The sequence below is a fragment of the Gopherus evgoodei genome, chromosome 12, assembly GCF_007399415.2.
Source record: "Gopherus evgoodei ecotype Sinaloan lineage chromosome 12, rGopEvg1_v1.p, whole genome shotgun sequence".
NCBI lineage: Eukaryota > Metazoa > Chordata > Testudines > Testudinidae > Gopherus > Gopherus evgoodei.
Window position 1 is genome coordinate 1548298 of NC_044333.1, and position 26876 is coordinate 1575173.

At 47.4% G+C, this 26876-nt stretch overlaps 1 protein-coding gene across 1 annotated transcript in view; it reads left to right on the forward strand.

The window, feature by feature from the left end:
- Positions 1-11121: 11121 nt before the first annotated feature.
- The window catches only part of GLG1 (golgi glycoprotein 1), a 181728-nt gene continuing 165973 nt past the window's right edge, over positions 11122-26876 (forward strand). The window contains exon 1 of the mRNA XM_030581154.1: positions 11122-11468. Coding sequence (XP_030437014.1) covers positions 11148-11468 — 321 coding nt within the window. The 5' untranslated portion in view covers positions 11122-11147. The remainder of the gene's footprint in view (positions 11469-26876) is intronic.

A 26876-nucleotide genomic window follows, 5' to 3' on the forward strand; every position in this document is an offset into this window, starting at 1 on the left:
AGAAAAGGGCATAATACTGAGAAATATAGAATTAAGTGATAAAGAACTAGTTGGCTGGATGTTATCAGTCCAGTAAGGACAGGAGGAAAAACTCTGGCTACTAACACATTGTCAGTCCTTAATGAGCTAATAAAGGACCATTGTCACCACCAGAGCAGCATCATCACATTGCAGCAAAAAAGCCTGGTAGCTGTCATAGCAGCTGCAGCAGCAGGTGTTGGGGACAAGGCCACGCTGGACTCCCTTCGCACATCCCCTGCCCCCCCCCCCAACCTCCCCGGACACAACACATGGCCCCATCACTCCATCCCCTACTCTGGGAGCACCATATGGGCTGGGACATCCTGCCTCCTGCTAGGATGAGCTGTGCTAGACCAAAGTCCTCCAGCCATTTCCTGATCCCAACAGCCCATCCCTTCCATGGAATCAACAGCCTTCTGTGGCTGCCAAGTCAAGCAGTCAAAAAGTTACAAAATGCCAGCTGTTGGATTGCCTGTGCAACTTCAGTTCAGCCCCCCTTGTGCATATGCACGTACTTTAAGTACATGATCACATTCTGTTTTTTTCCGCACGACCCCTGCCTGACTTCCCTGGAGTTATGCACAAGGAGGCAGAATTAAGGATGTGCAGGCCAACTGGAACTCTAACTTTCCCTAACTTTCTAGAGCTTGACTTTGCATCTTAAAAAAATGTTCTTTTAAGGTAGTTTTTGGTATGTAATTTAAATGTATCATGAGAATGTCTGCAGTTACATTTAATGGGAGAAAACAAAAATCAAAGGGCTATAAAACCTCCTGGTTCAGAGCATGAGACAGCCGCTAAGTGCTAGGGGTTAGGAAGACACATTCCCCGTAAGGGCAGGTTATACCATAATTGCCCACTGCAGATCTGCTTACATCTTCCTCTGCTGCTGGCCACTGTCAGAGTTTGGATACTGGAGACTCTATTTCCACACTGTTCTGCCCACAGCAGGAATGACAAACTTGATGGATTTTAGGGGGACTTGGCTAATAAAATGAGGCAAGGGAAGTGCCAACTGAGAACTCATTAGCCAAACATGCTGTGGCAGATCCACTGAGTCTGAGGGGAGGCCTCTGAACTGCCTCCCTTTCCTAACCTGAGACTCTGATCTCTGGGTCAGTTTGAGACAGCACAGAGATACTAGAGCCCAGGGCGGTTTGTTCACAAAGTCATCCCTGCTTTTAGAGAATCAGGGAGATACTGAGCTCTGGAAAGACCAAGAAAAGAATAAGTAGCTCAATAAGAAAGCAAGAAAATGAGCCATGATCCAAATCAGGTAGAATAAAATGTGGAAGATTAGCTGATCTGGTCAGTCAGGATGGACTGAAACATTTAGCTACCACAACCCTCTTTTGTAGGGAGAGCAAGGACCAAATTCAGCCTTGGAGTAAGTGGGGACAATTCCCACAGACATCAGTTACTCCTACTTATAGCAGGGCTTTCTTTGGCCCTTTGTCATAAGACTGCAAACTCCTCAGTGCAAGGGTGTCTCTGTTTTATTGTTCAGGGCCAAACTCACTAATGCTGATAATGAATAAATAATATGGTAACAATTTCCTATTTCCATCTTCTGGCAAGAGTCTGTAATAACCACTGGGAGGGCAGGTGTATTAGGGAAACTGGAGAATTAGCATTTGGGGATGAAATTGTAATGCCAAAGTTCTATCAATTTCCCAGCCACATCTCTATGGGACAAAAGCTGCTTTCACAGGACACAATATTGTGGGATTTGTTCTTTTGTATAGATGGGAAATGAAACATTAAATCCATTGTGCCTTGTGTTCTGAGACGTGTGAAATACTTGGCTCTGCTAGGTTTGTATACAGTACAAAAATCTAGCATGCTGTCAAAGTCCCATACCAGACATGGACTGGCTACAGACCTTGCTTCTTAGTGAGATACACACCGGATATTCATCATAAGATCCCATAATGTTCTGCCAGGTATGGCTGTTGTGAGCTTAAAGAAGGAATTTTACACACAGCACCATCTAATAGCTGAACAGTATAAATACAGTTTAGCATTCCATTAAATCTCCCCCTTGAAGTTCTACATTCCTACCATTTACACTATATTTTAAATTCAGTATCAGTCTGTTCAGCGTCTGTGAATCCTTCTAAATACACAACCCAAACACACAACACCTTGGTCATCTGACTGTCTATTAGTTGCAATGACTGGCTGTGGACAGTGCAGGATCCTTATTGGGGTTGATTTGTAACTCAGAAGAGCAAAGAATGCATTTTCCTGCTGTAGAATTTTCTTGGCTGTTTGTATAGCTCTCTCAGCCTCTCCATTCACTTGTGGGTAATGTCAGCAGTGGGTAATGATTTTGATCATGTTGTTACATGATAAATCATATTTTGTTTTGAATTACTTAAATTCTGCTGCAGTGAAATGTGGTCCCTTGTCCATCACTAGTTGTTCAGGAACATCAAAGTGCACTTCAGTTTCTCAATAACACTGCAACGTGTTATGTCTTTCAAGTACATGATTTCTATATACCAGAAAAATAGTCCACTGCAACCAGGTCCTCTGATGATGTCCTCTGAATTTGCATCAATCTGCAGCTAATCTGTTCCCAGGTCCCTCTGATAGACGTGTTTGTACTTGTACGATTCAACATTGTCTCTTAAGTTGATTTGTACTGGGTCGTCTTTCAAAACTCCAGTTCATCAAATCCTCTGTCAAGTTCTTCCACCTTTTCATTAAACCCATCATGACTGCCATACTGTCACTGAGAAGGCTGTTGGTCTTTGATTCTTTGCACGTACTCTGAATGCAAAGCTTTTGTCTTCATAAGCTCTTTCTGTGGTGAAGTGGACTATGCAATTCAGAATACCACTAGGGCTAGTCAAAGTTTTGTCAGGTGTTTTCAGCTCTGAAAGGGGGTGAAAAGGTGATTGTAAGACCCTTCTGAAATGACTGTGATGTCAGTTTTAAAGTCAATAGTATTGCCATGAATATTCAGTTTCACTCTTCAGGTAGGCTCTAGGTCATCACAAGTGATAGATCCCAGTAAGAATAACTCTTGATTGACTGACTGTCTGTAACGAGTCAACTCCCTGACTACTTTGGTACAGCAAACAGCTGCAAATTGTCAATATTTTCTGCATTTATTACACCGTGCATCTCTGTCTGGACAGGCATCTCTTGGAATATGACTTCTTCCATACCTTGAGCATGCAGGCTGGAATTTGTTTTCTGGCCCTGGGAGTTCTCTCTCCTTGCTGCACAGGTTTTATGATAATGAATGTTAACAGTCAAGTGTCTTTGTAGCTTCTAAGCTAGTTTCAGGTTTTTCAGGTTTCCCCCTACCTTTTGGTCTGTTGTTTGACTAGTTTAAACTGCTTTGCTTTCTGTATAGCTATGGCTAGGATTAAGTCTGTCTTCAATTGTAGCTGCTGTGAAAGATTTTTATCTGTTAACCTAATAAACATCCTGTCTCTGACATTGTCATGTTTTTTGCATTCCCCAAATCAGTTTTCAGCCAATGTATGCAGAGCTCTTATAAAACATTGAACATTTTCCCCCTGGCTCACGGTGAAAATGTGCTCTTTCATAAACCACATTTCTCTGAGGTATAAAGTATGCATCAAACACAGCTAGAACCCTTGCATGGTCGTCTTTGTGTCATCAGTAAAGTCAAAGGATTTAAAGAGATGCTCTGCATACTTCCTCATAGCAAACATTAAAGATGATACCTATGTATCTCCAGGGTTTTTTTGTAGAATTTATTTGCATTTACAAATCTTGCAAAATACTAGGTCCAGTCTATCCATTTGTCAAAGCTGACGTTCTCTGGGCATTGAAGAGTGGCATGCTGATGAGACCCTGCAAACTTTGTTGCTTTGTTCATTCTTTTTGCAACCTTTGTTGCTGTTTTCCTTCTGTTTCTGTTCTTCTCTCAATGTAGCTTACTTCTGACTCCATGTCACATTCCTGTACCAGATATGAGCTGACTATAAGCTTGCTTCTGAGTGACAGGGCGTGTCTACATTACCCACTGGATTGATGGGCAGCGATCAATCCAGCAGGGATCAATTTATTGCAATAAATTGACTACCGAGCGCTCTCCCGTTGACTCAAGTACTCCACTTGGGCGAAAGGCGCAGCCAGAGTCGACTGGAGAGCGTCAGCTGTCATCTTACCGAAGTGAAGACACCGCAATAAATAGATCTAAGTACATCAACTTCAGCTACATTATTCCACCCCCACCCCCACTCCCCAGTGTAGACCAGGCCACAGACACAACATATGTGTTCATCATGAGATCCTTAGTACTGCCAGGTATGGCTGAAGTAAGCTCAAATAAGATATTTTACAGACAATGCCACTATGACCAGAATCTCAGGGGAGCCATACTGAGGTTACTCAATTAGGGTAAACTGCAAAGAATGGAGCGGACAGTCCCCAAATCTGGTGAATATTCCAATACTTAGATTTACCAAGCAAGCACAAAATAGCTTCTATAATACCTTACTGGTTAGCCAGCTTTAACTAACACAGTTCCATTAAAGCAACCCAGCCTTAGGCCTCAACCAAGACACCCAAGTCAAATATGATGAGGATTACTGAAAATCTTATTTATCATATAAGAAAGTTCTACCAATCCCAAAGGATCGGACACATTGCCTCTCAGGTAAATGAATATTTCAGATCTTACCCAAATACACACTTACAGTCAATTCTTATTAACCATATTAAAATCTGTTAAAGAAGAGAGAGAGTATTGGTTAAAAGATCAGTATACTTACAGACATGAGTACAGTTCTGAGATCAGATTCATAGTGGAGATGGTGAGCTTCATAGTTGCAAAGAATCCTTTTAAAATTAGTCCATAGGTTATAGTCCAATGTTCATATTCAGGCTGATCCAGATGGGACTGGAGATCTCAGTCTTATGACTCAGCCTTCGTCTGCATGAAGCATCAAGCAGATCTGAGATAAAAGGATCAAGACATCTTTATACAGTTCCAGGCCTTCTTTTGACAACTTGAAGACCTCAGGCGAACAATAGGCAATCATACAGACTTTGAAGTAGACCTATTTCCTAAGCATCACCAGTAATTAGCTACAGGGATTAACATAAAGCAATTGCTTGTTTTCCACCATTTGCAGGTGATTTGCTATACATTTCAAAGAGAGATCAATACAGTCATATTGCTGTTTTTACAGTTCATTTAAATTTTGGGATCTCCTTTTGATCTCTGAATTAACAGAATATAACAGATAGGAACTGTTCGATTACATTGTTAACTTCTAACTATATTATTATATATAATGTAAACACACAAAACCACAAACATTATCTACCAATATGTCCTTAAAGGTTGAATCTGGGTCATTTAGCCTGGGAGCTGCTTAACCCTTTCTGGCTATGTGTCACAGCCACATAGTGACCGACTAGTATAATAGAGTTCAGCATGGTTTAACCAGCATATTGTCCTCTAAACACGCCTTTAACATCACACTTTCACAAATGCTCCCCACAGTAAACAGGTGACCACACTATTTGGATTCACTACCTTTTGAGCATGGCTAGTCATCTGTCCTGGGTCAGTCTCCACCAGTTCTCTCTGACTGTGGACAGATCACTGGTGTAACAGCTGCAGTAGTCCACACAATTCTTATAGTGCCTTCCCACAGCATGGTGGTCACCTGGACTGTCTGGTCTACTTTTTGCACTCCACTGCCCTGGAGCCAAGTTTGCAGTTACATGACTTCTTCTAATCTTATGGAGAGAGCTCATGTCGACTCAACAAGAGAGCGCTTACCAGTAAGAGCAGCAAAAAACTGAAAAGGCAGCAGAAAATCTGTGCACAGAAAATGGGAACTTTTGCAAAGGCTGATCTAAGACTGTTGTACTAACTCCTGAAGGTTTCAGAGTAGCAACCGTGTTAGTCTGTATCCGCAAAAAGAACAGGAGTACTTGTGGCACCTTAGAGACTAACAAATTTATTTGAGCATAAGCTTTCGTGGGCTAGAGCCCACTTCATCGGATGCATAGACTGGAACATATAGTGAGGACATATATATATATACATACATACAAAGAACATGAAAAGGTGGGAGTTGCCCAACCAACTCTAAGAGGCTAATTAATTAAGATGAACTGTTGTCAGCAAGAGAAAAAAAAATTTATAGTGATAATCAAGAAAGCCCATTTCAGACAGTTTGACAAGAAGATGCGAGGATACTTAACATGGGGGAAATAGATTCAATGTGTGTAATGGCTCAGCCATTCCCAGTCTCTGTTTAAGCCCAAATTGATAGTATCTAGTTTGCATATCCATTCAAGTTCAGCAGTTTCTTGTTGGAGTCTGTTTTTGAAGCTTTTCTGTTGCAAAATTGCCACCTTTAAATCTGCAAAAAGAACAGGAGTACTTGTGGCACATCAACTTCTCCACCTTTTCATGCTCTCTGTATGTGTATAGGTATCTCCTCAATATATGTTCCATTCCATGCACCCAAAGAAGTGGGCTGTAGCCCATTAAAGCTTATGCTCAAATAAATGTGTTAATCTCTAAGGTGCCATAAGTACTCCTGTTCTTTTTGCGGACACAGACTAACACGGCTGCTACTCTGAAACCTTTCAATCTGTTACTGAATGGCCAGAGAGGTGTTCTACTGGTTTTTGAAAACAGAAGCTGGCATAGACCTCACACCTTTCTGATCCTAGTGGATGCTTCTTTGACCTTGACTTCTCCATTAACAACACACAGCACATCAGTTAAGAAACAGAAAATTAAGAGATCATCACAAAACAAAATCCCATGACACACTCTCTCCCGCTGTAGGGAAGAATTAATAGAAATTCCGCTTAATATTTGACAAATGTTCATTTGGCTTAATTTAATTTTAGAAGATACTAAGCACAGTGATGAACAGCATATAAGAATCTTAACAGAAATGGGTAACCCAGAATCACAGATGTCACTGTCATTTAGTGGGAATGGAGCTCCCCTTTGCCTGCTCTTGAGAAATCTGTTGGCGTGATATACTTGGGTGAAAGTAACTGAGGACACTTACCCGTATGGGGGAGGAGGGGTGACTCTGGCCCCCTGGAAAGGGCAGAGCCTCAGGCGGAAGGGGCAGGGCTGAGGTCAGCATCCCCCAGCCATCTGTTCCAGGCTGCCTGGCCCGCACCACTGGGGCTCCTGTGTTGATTTAAAGGGTCTGGAGCCCTGGGCCCTTTTAAATCACGGGCCCCAGGGAAGCTACTCCCTTTGCCCACCCCTGCCCATCACCAAAAGGGGCAAGGACGTTAAAGCACTGCAGGGTCCTTTGCTGTGGCAACTCTTTAAGATTGCTGCAACCCCCCTCCCCCTGCCGACGGGGTAGTGGTGGTGTACCAACATTAAAGCACTGCCGTGGCAAAGGACCATACTTAAAGCACTTTAATGGACCCTCCTGGCAGGTTCACCAACAGGGGGAAGGGGCAGCAACATTAGGGTTAGGCAGCACTTTAATGTTGCTATCCCTTCTCCCCCCCCCCCCATTGTACCCCTTTCAGGCAATACCCCTGGGTTTATTGGTGGAAGGAGCGCAGAGCACAGGCTTATGTGGTCCATCAGTGTCTCCTTCAGTTTGGAAACTCCAACTGTTCAAATTCCTCTAGGATCTTTGGCACATAAGAAAACTTGAACGCATACCCCAGCTGCCCATGAGGTTTGCCCAGCAAATCTCCATGACAAGAGCCTCCCAACCTTAGCTGGAGTTAACTGACTTAACTATACCCAAAGCAAGCCAAATGCTGACTGGTGAGGGGAGTTCTCACCTTCTTGGTTTTGTGCTGCAATGGCAGGGCAAATTTATTACAAAGAAGTAAAAAAGTCTCCTTCCTCCTCCTGAGGAAGCTTGGAGACATGAAATAATGAGGGCTAAGGTGGCAGGGTGAATGAAGGGGCCTGGAGTAATGTGGTTTCTGGGGAGCAGGCAGGGAAGGGATGGCCCCTGGAGCATGGGATATCAATGGCCTGGTGCAGAAGGGAAGCTGGGGGTCCTGGATGTTTGGGGACAGAGAGGGACAGGAAGGAGTGGAGGTCCTGGGGCCCAGGGCATGGAAGAACTGGAGAGCTGGTGCCTTGAGACTGGGAAATCGGACTCTCAGAGCATGGCTGGGGGTCACAGGGCCGGAAAAGTCAGGCGCACTGGAGAGATTCAGGGGCCTGGAGCACTAGGGTGGGGGCTAGGAAGGCTGCAGGGGGTCCTGGGGCACAAGAAGACTGCGGGGGTCCTAGGGCAGGGGGCGGAGGAAGGCTGCGGGGGTCCTAGGGCAGGGGGCGGAGGAAGGCTGCGGGGGTTCTAGGGCATGGGGCGCAGGAAGGCTGCGGGGGGTCCTGGGGTGCAGGAAGGCTGCGGGGGGTCCTAGGGCACAGGGCGCAGGAAGGCTGCGGGGGGTCCTGGGGCGCAGGAAGGCTGCGGGGGTCCTAGGGCAGGGGGCGCAGGAAGGCTGCGGGGGGTCCTAGGGCAGGGGGTGCAGGAAGTCTGCGGGGGGTCCTAGAGCGCAGGAAGTCTGCGGGGGTCCTAGGGCAGGGGGCGCAGGAAGGCTGCGGGGGGTCCTAGGGCAGGGGGAGCAGGAAGGCTGCGGGGGGTCCTAGGGCAGGGGGAGCAGGAAGGCTGCGGGGGGTCCTAGGGCGCAGGAAGCCTGCGGGGGGTCCTAGGGCACGGGGTGCAGGAAGGCTGCAGGGGGTCCTGGGGCGCAGGAAGGCTGCGGGGGGTCCTAGGGCACGGGGCGCAAGAAGGCTGCGGGGGTCCTGGGGGGCAGGAAGGCTGTGGGGGGTCCTAGGGCACGGGGTGCAGGAAGACTGCGGGGGGTCCTGGGGCGCAGGAAGGCTGCGGGGGGGTCCTAGGGCACGGGGCACAGGAAGGCTGCGGGGGGTCCTAGGGCGCAGGAAGGCTGCGGGGGTCCTAGGGCAGGGGGCGCAGGAAGGCTGCGGGGGGTCCTGGGGCAGGGGGCGCAGGAAGGTTGCAGGGGGTCCTAGGGCACGGGAAGGCTGCGGGGGGTCCTAGGGCAGGGGGCGCAGGAAGGCTGCGGGGGGTCCTGGGGCAGGGGGCGCAGGAAGGTTGCAGGGGGTCCTAGGGCACGGGAAGGCTGCGGGGGTCCTGGGGCAGGGGGCGCGGGAAGGCTGCGGGGGTCCTGGGGCAGGGGGCGCGGGAAGGCTGCGGGGGGTCCTAGGGCAGGGGGCGCGGGAAGGCTGCGGGGGGTCCTGGGGCAGGGGGCGCGGGAAGGCTGCGGGGGGTCCTAGGGCACGGGAAGGCTGCGGGGGTCCTGGGGCAGGGGGTGCAGGAAGGCTGCGGGGGTCCTAGGGCTCGGGGCGCAGGAAGGCTGCGGGGGGTCCTGGGGCAGAGGGCGCAGGAAGGCTGCGGGGGTCCTGGGGCAGGGGGTGCAGGAAGGCTGCGGGGGTCCTGGGGCGCAGGAAGGCTGCGGGGGTCCTAGGGCTCGGGGCGCAGGAAGGCTGCGGGGGGTCCTAGGGCGCGGGACGGCTGCGGGGGTCCTGGGGCGCAGGAAGGTTGCGGGGGTCCTAGGGCTCGGGGCGCAGGAAGGCTGCGGGGGGTCCTAGGGCACGGGAAGGCTGCGGGGGTCCTGGGGCGCAGGAAGGTTGCGGGGGTCCTAGGGCTCGGGGCGCAGGAAGGCTGCGGGGGTCCTGGGGCGCAGGAAGGCTGCGGGGGTCCTGGGGCTCGGGGCGCAGGAAGGCTGCGGGGGTCCTGGGGCAGGGGGCGCGGGAAGGCTGCGGGGGGTCCTAGGGCACGGGAAGGCTGCGGGGGTCCTGGGGCAGGGGGCGCAGGAAGGCTGCGGGGGGTCCTGGGGCAGAGGGCGCAGGAAGGCTGCGGGGGGTCCTGGGGCAGGGGGTGCAGGAAGGCTGCGGGGGTCCTGGGGCGCAGGAAGGCTGCGGGGGTCCTAGGGCTCGGGGCGCAGGAAGGCTGCGGGGGTCCTGGGGCTCGGGGCGCAGGGAGGCTGCGGGGGGTCCTAGGGCTCGGGGCGCGGAGAGGCTGCGGGGGTCCTGGGGCAGGGGGCGCAGGAAGGCTGCGGGGGGTCCTGGGGCTCGGGGCGCAGGAAGGCTGCGGGGGTCCTGGGGCAGGGGGCGCAGGAAGGCTGCGGGGGTCCTGGGGCAGGGGGCGCAGGAAGGCTGCGGGGGGTCCTGGGGCGCGGGAAGGCTGCGGGGGTCCTGGGGCGCGGAAAGGCTGCGGGGGTCCTGGGGCAGGGGGCGCAGGAAGGCTGCGGGGGTCCTGGGGCAGGGGGCGCAGGAAGGCTGCGGGGGGTCCTGGGGCAGGGGGCGCAGGAAGGCTGCGGGGGTCCTGGGGCGCGGGAAGGCTGCGGGGGTCCTGGGGCGCGGGAAGGCTGCGGGGGTCCTCGGGCGCGGGAAGGCTGCGGGGGTCTTGGGGCAGGGGGCGCAGGAAGGCTGCGGGGGGTCCTGGGGCAGGGGGCGCGGGAAGGCTGCGGGGGGTCCTGGGGCAGGGGGCGCGGGAAGGCTGCGGGGGATCCTGGGGCAGGGGGCGCGGGAAGGCTGCGGGGGGTCCTGGGGCAGGGGGCGCGGGAAGGCTGCGGGGGATCCTGGGGCAGGGGCGCGGGAAGGCTGCGGGGGATCCTGGGGCAGGGGCGCGGGAAGGCTGCGGGGGTCCTGGGGCAGGGGGCGCGGGAAGGCTGCGGGGGTCCTGGGGCAGGGGCGCGGGAAGGCTGCGGGGGATCCTGGGGCAGGGGCGCGGGAAGGCTGCGGGGGTCCTGGGGCAGGGGCGCAGGAAGGCTGCGCACGGGAGAGGAGCAGCGGCCCCAAGCCACGGGGGAGGGGTCAGGGGCCCGGGGGTGGGGGCTGGGCTCTGAGGCCGGGCGGCTGAACTCGGGGTCTCGGACTTCCAGCGATAGAAGGCGGCGCTAGGACCCTGAGCCAAGGCTGCAGTTCCGGCCATAGCCACCCAAGAGATGGGAACAGCGCATGCGCGGCGCGCGGATCCCGATAAGGCCTGGCCGCCCACGCGGGAAAAGGGGCGTGTCTCTATGCTGGAGGCGGGTCTGTCCAGTGCCCTGGCGTTGTTGTCATGGCGTGACGGCGCGCTGATTTGCATACGCGCTGCGTGCGGGGGGAGGGTCGGGCGGCAAGCAGGCTGGAGGGTGTCGGATCCAAGATGGCGCCGTGCGGACGTGTCCGGAGCCCCTGGCCGGGCCCGCTGGCGCTGCTGCTCCTCTCGCTCTCGCTCTCGGCCGCGGAGCCGGCCGCAGCGGGGCCCGGGCTGGGGGCGGCGGGCCAGGGCGGCCAGCAGCAGGTCCCGGCGGGCGGGCCGGGCCCCGGGGGGCGGGGGCCCCGCGGCGGCGGCGGCGGCGGCTCCAGCGGCGGGTGGAAGCTGGCGGACGAGCCCGCCTGCCGCGAGGACGTGACTCGCGTCTGCCCCAAGCACAGCTGGGCCAACAACCTGGCCGTGCTGGAGTGTCTGCAGGACGTGAGAGAGGTGGGCGCGGCCGGGCCGGGGGGGAGGGGCTCAGGCATGTTCTGCCCGCGGTGTGCTTCCCGGGGGCACGGAGAGAGCCAGAGCAGTGGGGCCCTGCAGGCCAGGTGGGAGCCTGCGGAGGGCAGCCGGAGTCAGGCCGTGCCTCTGCGCCTGCTGGGCTGAGAGCACTGGTCGTGGTGCTGCCGGCGGGGAGGGGAATGTGGTTCCGGGGGGGTCCACCCTCCCTTCTGATTTAAAGCGGAGGCCCCGAAGTCACCACAATTACCTCTCTGGTGTTTAAATTGCAAGTGCTGCTGGATGATGACAGCGTGTAGGGCAGTGGTTCTCAGCCACGGATACATGTACCCTTGGGCGTGCACAGAGGTCTTCCAGGGGGTACATCAACTCGTGTCGATATTTTCTTGCTTTTACAACTGGCTACGTAAAAAGCACTAGCAAAGTCAGTGCAAACTGAAATGTCATACAGACAATGACTTGTTTATACGGCTTTTATATACTGTTCACTGAAATGTAAATACAATATTTATATTTCAGTAGATTTTTTTATGTGGCATATATGAGAAAATAGACAATTTTTGCAATAGTAGTGTGCTGTGACACTTGTATTTTTGTCTGATTTTGTAAGCAAGTAGTTTTTCAGTGAGGTGTAACTTGGGGGTACACAAGACAAATCAGACTCCTGAAAAGGGGTACAGTTGTCTGAAAAGGTTGAGAGTCACTGGTGAAGGGCAGCACAGTTGTATGTATTGTTGTGTGTAGTGGTAGCTGGACTCAATCCCCTTTTGTCAGTTAACTTATTTCTGTTCTTAACCTCTGTTTGAAGCTTTAATGTTTGGTAGCTTGATGGTAAATATTACACTGTGTATTGCAGATGACACTAAACTGGGAGGAATGGTAGATACGCTGGAGGATAGAGGTAGGATACAGAGGGATCTAGACAAATTAGAGGATTGGGCCAAAAGAAACCTGATGAGGTTCAACAAGGACAAGTGTGAAGTCCTGCAGTTAGGACAGAAGATCCCATGCCCTAGGCAGCAGTTCTGCAGAAAAGGACCTAGGGGGTTACCGTGGATGAGAAGCTGAATATGAGTCAACAGTGTGCTTTTGTTGCCAAGAAGGTTAACGGCATTTTGGACTGTATAAGTAGGGACATTGCCAGCAGATCGAGCGATGTGATCATTCCCCTCTATTCGACATTGGTGAGGCCTCATCTGGAGTACTATGTCCAGTTTCGAGCCCCACACTACAAGAAGGATGTGGAAAAATTGGAAAGGGTCCAGCAGAGGGCAACAAAAATGATTAGGGGGCTGGATCACATGACTTCTGAGGAGAGGCTGAGGGAACTGGGATTGTTTAGTCTGCAGAACAGAAGAATGAGGGGGGATTTGATGGCTGCTCTCAACTATCTGAAAGGGGGTTCCAAAGAGGATGGATCTAGACTGTTCTCAGTGGTAACAGATGACAGAACAAGGAGTAATGGTCTCCAGTTGCAGTGGGGGAGATTTAGGTCGTAGATTAGGAAAAACTTTTTCACTTGGAGAGTGGTGAAGCACTGCAATGGGTTACCTAGGGAGGTGGTGGAATTTCTTTCCTTAGAAGTTTTTAAGATCAGTCTTGACAAAGCCCTGGTTGGGATGATTTAGTTTGGGATTGATCTTGCTTTGAGCAGGGGGTTAGACTAGATGACCTCCTGAGGTCCCCTCCAACCCTGATAGTCTATGATTCTGTTTATAATTGTGCTGCTCATAACACAAATGGGGTTGCTGATGTTTTGATAGTTTTAGGCAACATCCAGAGTATGGCGCATTTTTCTTGGTCACAGAATTCTGGATTGATGCCTTTATTAAACTAAGGGTATGTCTACACTACCCGCTGGATCGGCGGGCAGCGATCGATCCAGCAGAGGGTTGATTATCGCATCTAGTTTGGTCCTTATTTACTAGTAGAGTTGGTAAGAGTGGGGAAGGATTAGGTGTGTGTTAAATATGTTTGAACTGCTGTCTAGTAAATGTAATTGAAAAAAGGGGTATCTCATTATTAGATTCTCATGTCCTCTTTCAGGTGTTTAGCCTATGGACTGGGAAGGAATCCCCTTTCCTCTGCACAATGTACTTCAGTAATTATAATGGTTCTCTTTTCTTTGGAACACTGGTTATTAGACTGCTGTTTGGAGACAAAGGTACTGGAATTGAGGGATCTGTTTTCTGACTCATATGTCAGTTCCTGTTGAATGTGCATCATACTGTGTTTTTCATCAGTACACATTAGGTCTGTTTCACTAGATTAAATTAATGGCCAGTAAATTCAGAATGAGAAGAAATAATTCCTTCTATGTGCAGTCAGACATGGCTATTGAGAGTGGGATTAAATACTGTAGCTGAACTTAATTTTTATTAGAAGGTTTTTATGGTAAGAGAAGGGCAGTCATTTCTCCTGCTTCTCGATATACAGTACTGCACAACTGGCCTTGTTTTGCTTTCCTCTGAAGCAGCAGGTAACATCTACTTCAGGAAGGAGGATACCAGATGAACCTACAATCTCTTCAGAAGAGCGGCTCGTCCATTTGTTTCATTTTTTTTTCCTACTCGCTTCAAACAATAACTGGGTTTTTAATATTGAAATAATTTGATTTCCTCCCTTTCTTAAGTTTATCTCATATGTTTTTGATGGATGGTAAACTGAGCATAGGAATCAAAGCTTGCTCTGGGTTTCTGATAACCCTATTGGTGGGACCCTTTCTTTTGTTGACTTGTGATTTTTACTGCTGTAGTAAAGCAACCTGGTGAACATATGTGGTTATTTTACATCTGCCTCTTATTTTTCTAGAAGTGCTCACATAAATGGGGTACATATGTAGCTGTGGTACTAGTAAGAAGTCTGGAAGAGCAATCGAAAGCTATGTGCTCAAAGCATATGGCAGCAAAATCCAGCTGTGTGATAGATTCCTGTTTGAGTGAGAGAAGGGTCTGGTTGCATTGAGTTCTCAATTTAACAAAAAGCTTTTTGTCTTCTGTAATTGACAGTGATCCACGTTGTGAAACAAGATTCCTTAAATGAACTGTGGGCAGACCATATCACCTGTGGGCAAACACTTTTCACAAAGCGATCACTCCATATCTGACCTCTCAGTCCTCATTCTCAGAGGAAACCTGCACAAGGCCTTCAAATGGTGACCCTGGGTTCTCAAATTCATAATTTTGCTAGAAATTAGAAATCATGGATTAATAAACATGCTGGATTTATGTCTTATTACAACAATCTGTAACCCATTCGCTCACCTTTTTTATTCTGTGACTGCAGAGGTGTTACCTGGCCACTTCACCTTGGATTGTCTCTTTCAGTATGCGTTTACTGCTTATGCTAAACCATCCTCTGTTTAGCTGTGACATTCTGATTACCTTTCCCAGACCTGAAGAAGAGCTCTGTGTAGCTCAGAAGAGCGTGTCTTTTTCACCAACAAAAGTTGGTCCAATAAAAGATATTACCTCAGCCACCTTGTCTTGCTAATTATAAGGGTATCATGGCATTTCTTCAATTTTGCTTAATGAGTTGTATCTGTGTGCTCTGCATTTTTACATGCAATGTGTTTAGCCATATTCTGCATTCTTTTTGTTTTTAAACGGCCTACACTTTTTTTTTTTAACCAGTGGGGCTCCTTTTTATCTGTGTCTTCAGATGTTATATGGCTGCTAATCACCATAGTATCTCATTGCCTTCCACAAAAAATCAATAGCATTATTAACAAAGTCCCTAGCAGATAGACTTCATGGAGTTTCTGGCTTTGATTTTTTTGAAGTAAAATCCTTGCTTGGACTGGCTTTGGTGTTTTGTTTACAGATTTTTTTAAAAAATATTTTTAAGGGAAGTGTTGAGGCTGTTTGACTTTTAAAAATCAGTCAGTATCTTCCAGTGCCTATGGAAAGTACTGCTTTGCTAGCTCTGGAGATTAAGGGGGCTTGTTCCAGCGTTCTTGTGTACTGGAATTTTACCTCCTAACTCCATTGTCTTTTTGCTGTATGATCTCAGTCCCAGAGAGAACTCCAGTGGTTCTTTGCACATGTAGTTCTGTACATCTGTGTAGCTTGAAGCAATTTGAAGTGAAAGTTGTTAAATAAACACAATACACTTCTGTCCACCATGTAGCTGCAATAGGAGTCAGTTGTGCCAGTTTCCTCATATCAGCCTGGTAATATCAGATTTAAAGCTCTGGGAAGTACCTTGAGGGAGTGGTGGAGAAGGAGGGGTGAGATCAGCTAAGTTCCCTGTAAGCAGCTTTCTTAGCGGTGTGCAGGTGCTCAGGGAACCCACCCGGGGGCCTGGTGTGGCCGGGGTGCCCCTCCCTGGGCTCCAGCTTAACCTGGCCCTCAACCTGCTGGGGCAACCTGAACCTGGCCCAGCCCTGGCTGCAGTGGCCAGGCCTGCCCCAAACCTGGTTGTGGGCAGCGGAGGGATACCTATTCTGCGGGCCCAGCCCCAGAGCTGCCATGGTGGGGAGAGGTGCTTCTCTCCCCCCCAGCCCAGGTGCTGCTGTGGAGAGAGAGAGCTAGGGGAAGTCCTCTCTCTGCCCATTGTAGCCCCGGATCAGCCTCCTGCATCCCAAACTCTTCATCCCCGACCCCACACCAGGGCCCAGAGCCCTCATACCCCTGCATCCCAACCTGCCCCAGTCCTGAGCCCCTTCCCGGAACCTCTCGGCCCCAGCCCCAGCCCCACCACATGAATTTTATTATGTGCACCAATATGAAGGTGATGTGTCACACATCACCTCCCTATTGGTGCACATAATAAAATTAATTCGGCACATTGGTGAGAGTAATTAGAGGGAACGCTGGAAGTCAGTCCTTATGATCTGTTCAGTACTTGGTGCCTCTGTTCGTATGGGCTTCCATTACCAAAAGTAATGGTGTTTTGTGAAGTGGAAATATATCTGCAAAGAACTGTCCTCATTTCTCCTCTATTATCAGAGCCAGCAGATATCAGTGACTTATGGTTAGCTTCATTGGGTTGGGCTTGAATCATTGACTTAGCAATGACAGTTATCACTTCTTAAATTCAAAACCAAACACAAACAAACTGAAACTAAGGTTCTTTCTAACCTCAAATTAGAAGTTTTTGCTATTTAGTTACACTATCTTTCAGGGTTAATTAAAAAAGACGTGTCTCAAAATGGTGTAAAATAGATAACACTTTTTACAGACATGGCCCATTTTTTTTGTTTTACCATGGGTAATTAGCCCTTCCTATTGTTTGTTCCACTCATTGATGCCTGAATGGGATTTTTGGGAGGTAGTGTGGCTTCTCTAAGATGTACTATTTTGGGGGTAGATGCTTCTTGCATCTCTCTTTCACTTTCTTCAGTTTTTCTGTTATTACCACTTCTGCTTTTCTCTGTTCCCATTGCAACACATTTCTTTCTTACCCGTCTGCTGATATTCTTCCCTAAGATCTAGTAGTATCTGACATCTGGGGCTATTAGCGCTACAAATAAATCTTTCAATTTACACCCCACTTTGTGACGGCATCGTTCAATCCTGTATGATTTTGATTTCACTCCCAGGGTACAGTTCTGCAGTCTGAATTGAATCCCATGTTTTTATTTGACTTTTGACTGGTGAAGGATACAGTCAGGTACAGCGCAATGATTAACCTGCAGTGTAATAGTTCTGATGGGCAATGTCATGATATATCAGTGTCTGTTTTTACCTCTCAAAGATTCACTACCGAGAAGTAAATTAAAATGGTTATTTGAAGGGCCTACAGTATCTAAACTCTTTGTATACTGAGAGTTTCTACAGTTTACCCTGTCAGTATTTTGATTCTCAACAGTGTTAACCAGTTACTAACCAGCATTGAGTAGCGTGTGGGAAGCTGTGCTGTATGCTCTTTATTCTGTCCAATATGTCTTCCAAGACACCCTGCCTTCAGGTTGGAAATGGAGGGAGAGTTTACGGGAACAAATGCTGTCTAGAACTAGTCATCTTCTATAACGTTCTGGGTTTTTTTTAAGAGGCCCTACAGTGTTTGTAAAGCAAACATGCAAAGTGGTGCCCATAAAATTTTGGTTCTAGAAAGAGTTATTGTAAGGTGAGGAAGTTAAGACTCCTGAGCCCAGCAAAATAGCTAGATTGCAGAATCTTTCAGGAGACACTATCTTTTTACTGTGTGTACAATGATTAGCACAACAGGGTCCCAGTCCCTGAGCAGGGTCTCTAAACACTACTGCAGTACAAGTAATGAATAAGATTTTAAATGCTATCTGGCTGCTGAGCACCAAGTAGGTTGTAGTAACTTGATCATGATCTTATTCCTTTATCTTAAATATTCTCCTGTAGTGGAGAAGGATATAACCTGCTTGAGTTTACCCAGTGCTTCTAATGTCCTCTTCTGTCTGGACAGCTAGCTTTCTTTCCCATACCAGCAAGTTGTTAATGGGGGAGTTGCTGGTACATACATCAGTATGCAACCCCAGCAGGCTGACCTAGACTCAGTGTGACCTTGTTTTTTATGATGTCTAAAAAAAGCCTGAACATTGTTTGTTTTAATATCTACTTGTTACTTTGGATATATCAAAGGAAAGTAACACGTGTTTCCTGGTTTTGCTGCACAATTTTGTGGAGACTAGAGAACTAGAATATGAGCTTTCTCAGCCCTCAGTTGATGGATTGGTTGTGTCCCGTCTCATAGAGCCCTCAGTTGAAAAATTGGGGGTATCGGTCTCCTACAAGGATAGCTTTTCTTCCAAATGTCTATCATGAATGTGTTAAACAGGTGTTAACAAAAACAATACTCAAACAGTAACTAAAATCCCCTCCTTTCTTACTCTCACTAGCCCCCCGCCTGGTCCTTTTGGGCTTGGGGGGGGCATTAGCAAAAACATTTTTAGTGTTTTGAAGTATAAGCACCTTCATGGGGAGAAAATTCTGGATGCTAAAAGGCTCTTTAACCAAGCTTAGAAAAGTATAACAAGAACCAATGGCTGGAAACTGTAGCTAGACAAATTCAAATTGGAAACAAGATCACATTTTGAAGAGTGAAGATGATTGATCATTGGAACAAACAACTGAAGTGATGGATTCTCCATTTCTTGATGTTTTCAGTTCCAGATGGAGGCCTTTCTGGAAGCTATGCTTTAGCCAAAGACAAGTTATTGGGCTCACTTCATAACTGTCAGTGTTTCCAGTATCAGAGTGGTAGTCGTGTTTGTATCAGCGAAAAGAATGAGGAGTACTTGTGGCATTTTAGAGACTAACATTGATTTGAGCATAAGCTTTCGTGGGCTAAAACCAGGGGTGAAAGTGAGCCGGTACGAGCTAGTACTGCATACTGGTAAGAACCCGCACTGGACCATACCCAGGATGGTCCTTTGCTGCAGCAGTGCTTTAAGGATCCTCAAAGCGCTGCAGCGGCAAAGGACCATCCTTAAAGCACTGCCCCATTCCCCCCATCGATGGCCCTGCTGAAAGGGCCCGTATCGGCAGAGCCACCCACAGGGGAGGCAAAAGGGGCAGAGACACTAAAGCGCTGCAGCGGCAACACTTTAAGGGTGGTCTTTTGCCACGGCAGCACTTTAATGTTGCTGCGACTCCCTCTGTTGGCAGCAAAGGACCCTGCAGCATTTTAAGGTCCCTGCCCCTTTTGCTTCCCCCTTCCCCTGCTGACGGTGGGGCAGAGTGGGGAGGGCAAAGGGAGCAGCTGCCCTGGAGTCTGCGATTTAAAAGGGCCCAGGGCTCCGGACGCCGCTGCAGCCTCGGGTCCTTTAAATTAACACGGGGGCCAGGTGACCTGGAAGGACTGGCTGGGAGATGCCGCCCCCCGACCCTCCCGGTACCGGTAAGTGTCCTCAGTTACTTTCACCCCGGCTAAAACCCACTTCATTGGTTTTAGCCCGTGAAAGCTTATGCCCAAATTTGTTAGTCTCTAAGGTGCCACAAGTTCTTCTTGTTGTTTTTAGTGTTTCCTGTATCATCATAGACGTCCTCCTGAATTGTTAGAGGAGCTTAACATTCTTACCGTTAAAAGGACGGGATGTGTGCGTGTATTACTGCTCATTGAACTAACTTGATATAATGGTCATCTTATTGTGCTTGAACATGTACAAAGCATTAAAACATTAACTAATCCTTACAGCCCCCGTGGGGTAGGTGAGTAAGTGTTCCCATTTACAGATAGCTACTCTGAGGCAAAGAGGTAATGCAATTTGCTCAAGTTCAGACAGCAAGTCAGTGGCTGAGCCAAGATTAGAATTTGAGACCTGACTCCCAACCCATGGTCATTACTGTATAGCAGGGGTCGGCAACCTATGGCACGTGTGCCAAAGGTGGCACACGAGCCAATTTTTGATGGCATGGGGGGCGGACTGAGCCGCTCAGCTTGCTGCCACTCTGGGGTTCCTGCTGCTAGCCCCTTGCCAGCGGGGTCCCACTCAGCACCGGATGCTGGCCTAGGGGAAGGAACTCCAGCCTGGCAGCGGGCTGAGACCCTGGCTGGCAGGAGCCAACAGCTGAAACCCAGAGCAGGGTGGGCTGAGCCACAGCCCCACTCACCTTGCTTCCGGTTGGAGTTCCAGTGCAGGCCCCCTGCCAGACAGGGTCCAGGCTTCCAGCCCTACCAGCCGCCAGCTCCACTCACCTCAGCTGCTGATCTGGGGTTCCAGCCGGTTAACAACTGATCTCTCAGAAGCCTATGTGCAGCTTAAAGTACCCAAATACATGCCACCAGTCATTGGAAAACTTAGCAAGGAAAAGCAAGTGCAAGGATCACACTAAACTAATAAGGTCTGCATTTTAATTTAATTTTAAATAAAGCTTCTGGAACATTTTGAAAACCTTGTTTACTTTACATATAACAGTAGTTTGGTTATATATTACAGACTTATAGAGACACCTTCTAAAAACGTTAAAATGTATTACCGACACGGAGTGCCCTAAGTTAGAGAGTATACATGAAGACTTGGCACACCACTGCTGAAAGGTTGCCGACCCCTGCTGTATAGATACACTGCCTCCCAAGGTGAGTGAAACAGCTGGTTGTAAAAGGGAAACAGTAGAATCAGGTCTAAGGACTTGTTTGTACAGCCTGCACTGCAGGGTGCGAATTGCTGCGTGCACTAATGTGCTTTATGCCCTAACTGCCCTGTGTGGATTCTGGGGGAAGGAACTAAGACGCCTCTTTAAAGAGAAATGTAAACATGAACTAGGAAACTTTTAGTTCCTTTCTGCTGAGCTGTAGTTCACACCCATGTAGTCCAAACTGCAGAGCAGTTGCCAAGAAGGCTAATGGCATTTTGGGCTGTATAAGTAGGGGCACTGCCAGCAGATAGAGGGATGTGATCATTCCCCTCTATTCGACATTGGTGAGGCCTCATCTGGAGTACTGTGTCCAGTTTTGGGTCCCACATTACAAGAAGAATGTGGAAAAATTGGAAAGAGTCCAGCGGAGGACAACAAAAATGATTAGGGGTCTTGAGCACATGACTTCTGAGGAGAGGTTGAGGGAACTGGGATTATTTAGTCTGCAGAAGAGAAGAATGAGGGGGGATTTGATAGCTGCTCTCAACTGCCTGAAAGGGGGTTCCAAAGAGGATGGATCTAGACTGTTCTCAGTGGTAGCAGATGACAGAACAAGGAGTAATGGTCTCAAGTTGCAGTGGGGGAGATTTAGGTTGTATATTATGAAAAACTTTTTCACTCGGAGAGTAGTGAAGCCCTGGAATGGGTTACCTAGGGAGGTGGTGGAATTTCTTTCCTTAAAGGTTTTTAAGGTCAGTCTTGACAGAGCCATGGCTGAGATGATTTAGTTGGGATTTGGTCCTGTTTTGAGCAGGGAGTTGGACTAGATACCTCCTGAGGTCCCTTCCCGCCCTGATAGTCTATGATTCTATAGCATAAGTGTTTGTTTCCACCTAAATAAACTTCAGCTCCTCCTTAAACCATTGAGAATTTGGTTCAAAGTTGCAAACCTGATATGTTAAATTGTGAAATTGAATTCTATTGTTCTCAGTCTTATTTTTAGACTTTTAAGTGGGCCTGTCACTTCAGATAGCATAATGGTGGGAGCTATACAAGAACCTAGAAACAGTATAGGGTTTTCCTTACAGGGCAGTTAGCATATAGTCATTGATGGCAAATCATCTGGTTGTATTCCTGACTGCTACTGACTTGCTTCAGGAAGTAGATAAAATCACCTAACCTTTCTGTACATCAGTGTCTTAATCTGTAAAATGGAAATGATACTTATTCCCTTCTATGAAGCATTTTGAGAGTCTCTGAAAGGTACCCTAAGCAAAAAATCATAATGCATCTGCTTTGAAACTGAAGTATCTAATGCTTAAAAATTGTATTTGAGGCTCTCAATATCGTAGCTTAATCTGATTTCCTTTTTTAAAAATAATTCATACATTTAAGAATAATGATTATTATTGATACTATGAGACTAGAATCTTCCTTTGCCTGGGTATTTAACTTTAAAATGGCCAGGTAAAGCAGTTTGCTGCTTTAGCTTCTCTCTATTCCTTAGAAGTCTCTTTCCTCAAATTAATCTGACTTCCTGTTTTTACAGCTCAGATTTGCTTGATAAACTACTGTTAGTCAAATTAGACTACCTAGGTACCTAGACAAACTCCTACTGGGTATCGTCCAGGTCTCCTTTAGGATATCACTTCCCCACAGAGGTCCACTGTAGGAGGTGTGTGCTTAGCCACAGAACTGCTTTAGGTAGGATGGGATTGAGTCCAAAATCAAGGACATAAGTAGCCTTTGTATGCCAGTGGGTCCTCATTTGACCTCTGTCTGCTTGCAAGACTAATTGCACAGTCCATTTTTCCCCCTTTTGTGATGGAAGTAGTTAAGCATTTGTAAATGGCATTTTAGTAGCTAGTTCATAGGAATTAAATACATGCAGCAGGGGTTCCCAAACTTGATTAACAGCTTGTTCAGGGTAAGCCCCTGGCGGGCCGGGAGGCGCTTTGTTTACCTGAGTGTCCGCAGGTATGGCCACTCGCAGCTCCCAGTGGCCACGGTTCCCAGCCAGTGGGAAGCGGTGACCTGGCCCGTGCTGCTTCCCGCAGCTCCCATTGGCTGGGAACGGCGAACCGCGGCCATTGGGAGCTGCGACTGGCCATACCTGCGGACGCTCAGGTAAACAAAGCATCTCCCGGCCTGCCAGGGGCTTACCCTGAACAAGCTGTGAATCAAGTTTGGGAACCCCTGCTATACAGTTATTTCCTGTTTTTTGAGCCCATTCAAATTTTTAAAAAGCTGAATCAGCACCCTTCTTTCAAGAACCCCTGAGAGTGATTGGGATGGAGAGACCTCTTACTCTTGTCTAAAAATTCCTTAATCATTTGTGCAGTGGAAGTCTGCTGAACTGCTGTTTCTTGAGTCTAGCCAGAGGTGCTCCATTATGGAGAGGCAGTCATTGAGTATCTCTTGGAAGAAAATATTTAGATATTGAAATGTGTAACAAGTGTATTAAAATCTGTCAGTTATGTTGAAATATGCATTTCTTTGGATATGAAACAATGTCCATAACTATTTTTACTTTTAAGTGCTTGGGTTTTGTAAAGGGTGAGATAACTACATTGTTGACACTTAGCAACCTTAACTGGTATTTTTTAAACTTTTTTGTTTTGTTTTTTAAATACCTAATTCTAGCCTGCTTCTTGTGTGTGTGTGTGTGTGTGTGTGTGATATATATATATATACACACACACACACACCTGCCCCTGAAAATTTCCACTACATGCATCCGACGAAATGGGTGTTCACCCACGAAAGCTTATGCTCCAAAATGTCTGTTAGTCCATAAGGTGCCACAGGACTCTTTGCTGCTGATTGAAGATCCTTAATTATCTTTGACCACTTAAGTTATGGGATGCTTAAACATGGTAATGGCAAGAAAAAAATCTTGCTTTCTTATCCTGCATGTATGTGCTTTCTCTTGGAGCTCAGGCTTTCCTGGTAAATTGATTGGGTAATCTGAAATTTGACCAGGAACTGGATGGCGTTAGTCTGAAACATCAACTGTTATATGTTGGCTGTATAGTTACCTTCTGCTCTGACAATTGGTGGAACTCGGTGGAAGATGTTTTGTATTAGGAAACAACGTGTAGTACTGCATCTCTTTATTTTAGGTGGTCTCTGTTTTATTGCAAAGCATCAAAATGTGTGAAACCAAAAGTAAACCTTGGAATAAATATGGGATTGTGGAGAAGAACTAGCATATTGGTGAGTGATTTTTAAGCAAACTTGCTTAGTACAAACTCTTGCTGTTAGTTGAAGTGTCTAACTGGTCATAGTTCATTTCAGTATAGTACATCCACTGTCACTGCTTTGTTAATAAAAATCGGTTACTGATTAGACAACTCTACCTGTTTAGCTTGCCTAGCAATGAGATAAGATGGCTGCACAAAGGAGTCAGGAATGGATTGTTTTTTGTATGTAGATGGCTTTAATGAAAATCAGTTGTGTAGTGCAAAGGCTGTCCTCCCTGCTGAAGGGGGAAACGTAGTGATGTAAAGATTTGCAATATTTTCCTGAATCCCCATCTCCACCTCTGTAATGTTAATGGGCTGGGAGGATGACGTTTATAAAGGCCTCCTTTGCTGAATTGGAAGTAGCATTTGACCCTCTTCAAAAAGGCAGATATGAAAAAACTCAAACAACTGATAGTTAGGGTCCCATGGGAAGAAAATATAAGGGAAAAAGGAGTTCAGGAGAACTGGGAATTTCTCAAAGACAATACTGACGGCATAACAGCGAACTATCTTGATGTGAAGGGAAGATAGGAAGACTAGTAAGAAACCAATATGAGTACATTAGGAACTCTTTAATGACCTGAAAATCAAAAAGGAATCCTGCAAAAATTGGAAATATGGCAGAATTGCTGAAGATGAATACTAAATAATAGTGTAAGCATGTGGAGACAAAATCAGAAAGGCTAAGGCACAAAATGTGTACACCTAGCAAGGTATGTGAAAGGCAATTAAGAGATTCTATAAAGGTATTAGAAGCAGGAGAAATAGGAAGGAAGGTTAAGTCCATTATTTAGCAGAGGAGGAGATGACATCAAGAAAGCTGAGGTGTTTAATCCCTGTCTTCCTTCAGTCTTCACTAAAATGGTTAACTGTGACCAGAAATATAACACAATTAATACTGACAACAAGGGGGAAGGAACACAAGCCAGATTAGGGATACATGTTAAAGAATATTTAGATAAGTTAGATGTGTTCACGTTGGCAGGGCCTGATGAAATTCTTCCTAGGGTAGTTAAGAAACTAGCTGAAGCAGTTTCAGAGATGATTATCTTTGAGACCTCATGGAGGACAGGTCAGGTCCCAGAAGTCTGGAGAAGGGCAAACATAGTACCTGGCTTTAAAAAAGAGGATCTAGGGAATTACAGATCAGTCAACCTAACTTTGATACCTGGAAAGATAGTGTAATAAATTAATAATCAGTTTGTAAGTATCTAGAAGACAACGGTGATAAATAATACCCAACGTATTGGCCTACTGGGATGGGGGGGAAACAGTAGACATATATTTCTATTTTAGTAAGGCTTTTAACATAGTGCCACATGATATCCTCATAAGCAAACTTGGGAGATGGGGTCTAATTGAAATTACTATAATATAGATATGAAATTTATCATTTTGTAAAAGTGGTGAACATAAGGGTACAGACTGTGACACTGGATGCATAACTAGTTGAAAAACCTACTTAGAGTAGTTATCAGTGGATTGTTGTCAAACTGGGAGGACATATGTTGTGGGGCCCTGCGGGAGAATCCTAGGTCCAGTACTATTCAGTATTTTCCTTCATGACTTGGATAATGGAGTGAAGTGTATGCTTATAAAATTTGCCAGTGACATCAATCTGGGAGGGGTTGCAATCACTTTAGAGGACAGGAATAGAATTCAAAATGTCCATGACAAATTAGAGAATTGGTCTGAATTCAATAAGATGAAATTCAGTTAACACAAATGCAAAGTACTACACTAAGGAAGGGGAAAAAAAATCAAATGCTAATCAGTAGAACTGCTGAAAAGGATCTGAGGGTTGTACTGGATCACAACTTGAATCTGAGCAGACAATGTAATGCATTTGTAAAAAAAGGCAAATGTCATTCTGGAGTGTAGTAACAGGAGTTGTCGTATGTAAGACACAGGAGGCAATTGTCCTGCTCTACATAGCACTGGTGAGGCCTGAGCTGTAGTACCATGTCCAGTTTTGGGTGCCACATTTTAAGAAAGATGGGGACAAATTGAAGCAAGTCCAGAGGAGAGCAATAAAAGGTTTAGAAAACCTGACTTATGAGGAACGGTTTAAAAAAAAAAGGGACATGTTTAGTGTTGAGAGAAGATTGAGGAGATACCTGATAAGTCGGGGGTCGCAAACTTTTTGGGCCGAGGGCCACATCTGGATGGGGAAATTTGTATGCAGGGCTGGGGCAGAGGGTTGGAGTGCAGGGTGTGGGAGGGGGTACGGTGTGCAGGAAGCGGCTCAGGGCAAGGGATTGCTGCAGAGGAGGGGTGTAGTGTGTATGAGGGGGCTCAGGGAAGGGGGTTGGGATGCAGGAGGGGTGCGGATTGTTGGAGGGGGCTCAGGACAGGGGTGCGGACTGAGCCCTCTGCCCCCCCATTCAAGGGCCGCAGGGAAGTGGTGCCGGCTTCTTCTGAGAGCAGTGCAGGGCCCATGACGCCACAGGGGGCAATCCCGTGGGCAAGATCCAAAGCTCTGAGGGGCTGGATCTGGCCTGTGGGCTGTAGTTTGCCCACCCCTGTGATAAGTCTTCAAAGTTGAGAACTGTTACGAAGAAGGTGGTGATCAATTATTCTCCATGTCCACTGACAATAGGACAAGAAGTAATGGGCTTAATCTGCAACAAGGGAGATTAAGGTAAGATATTAGGAAAATATTTGTAACTATAAGGATAATTAAGTGATGGAATAGGTTCCAGGGGAGGTTGTGGAATCCTCATCCTTGGACATCTTTACGAACAGGTTAGATAAATCTGTCAGCGATGGTCTAAGTATACTTTATCCTGCCTCAGCGAAGAGGATGGGGGTGGAGTAGATAATCTATTAAAGTTCCTTCCTGCTGTATTTTTTTGAGTCTGTCTGTCTCTTCTCCCTCAGAAAACAATTGCTTTTATTAAGATTCATTCATGTCATGACGTTAACTCTTTGGGCAACAGCTGCCAGTTTACATTTCTTTCTTGAATGTAGAAACTTCCTTGGGCAGACAGTCTGTTTATACAGTGCCTAATACAGTTGGGACCTGATCTTGTGCTGGGACTCTAGATGCTGCCATCAAGTAGGAGTAATGAGAGGTTATTACTATGGCTGTTGATTAATCGCAGTTAACTCACGATTAACTGAAAATTGATCGCAGTTAAAAATTAATTGCTATT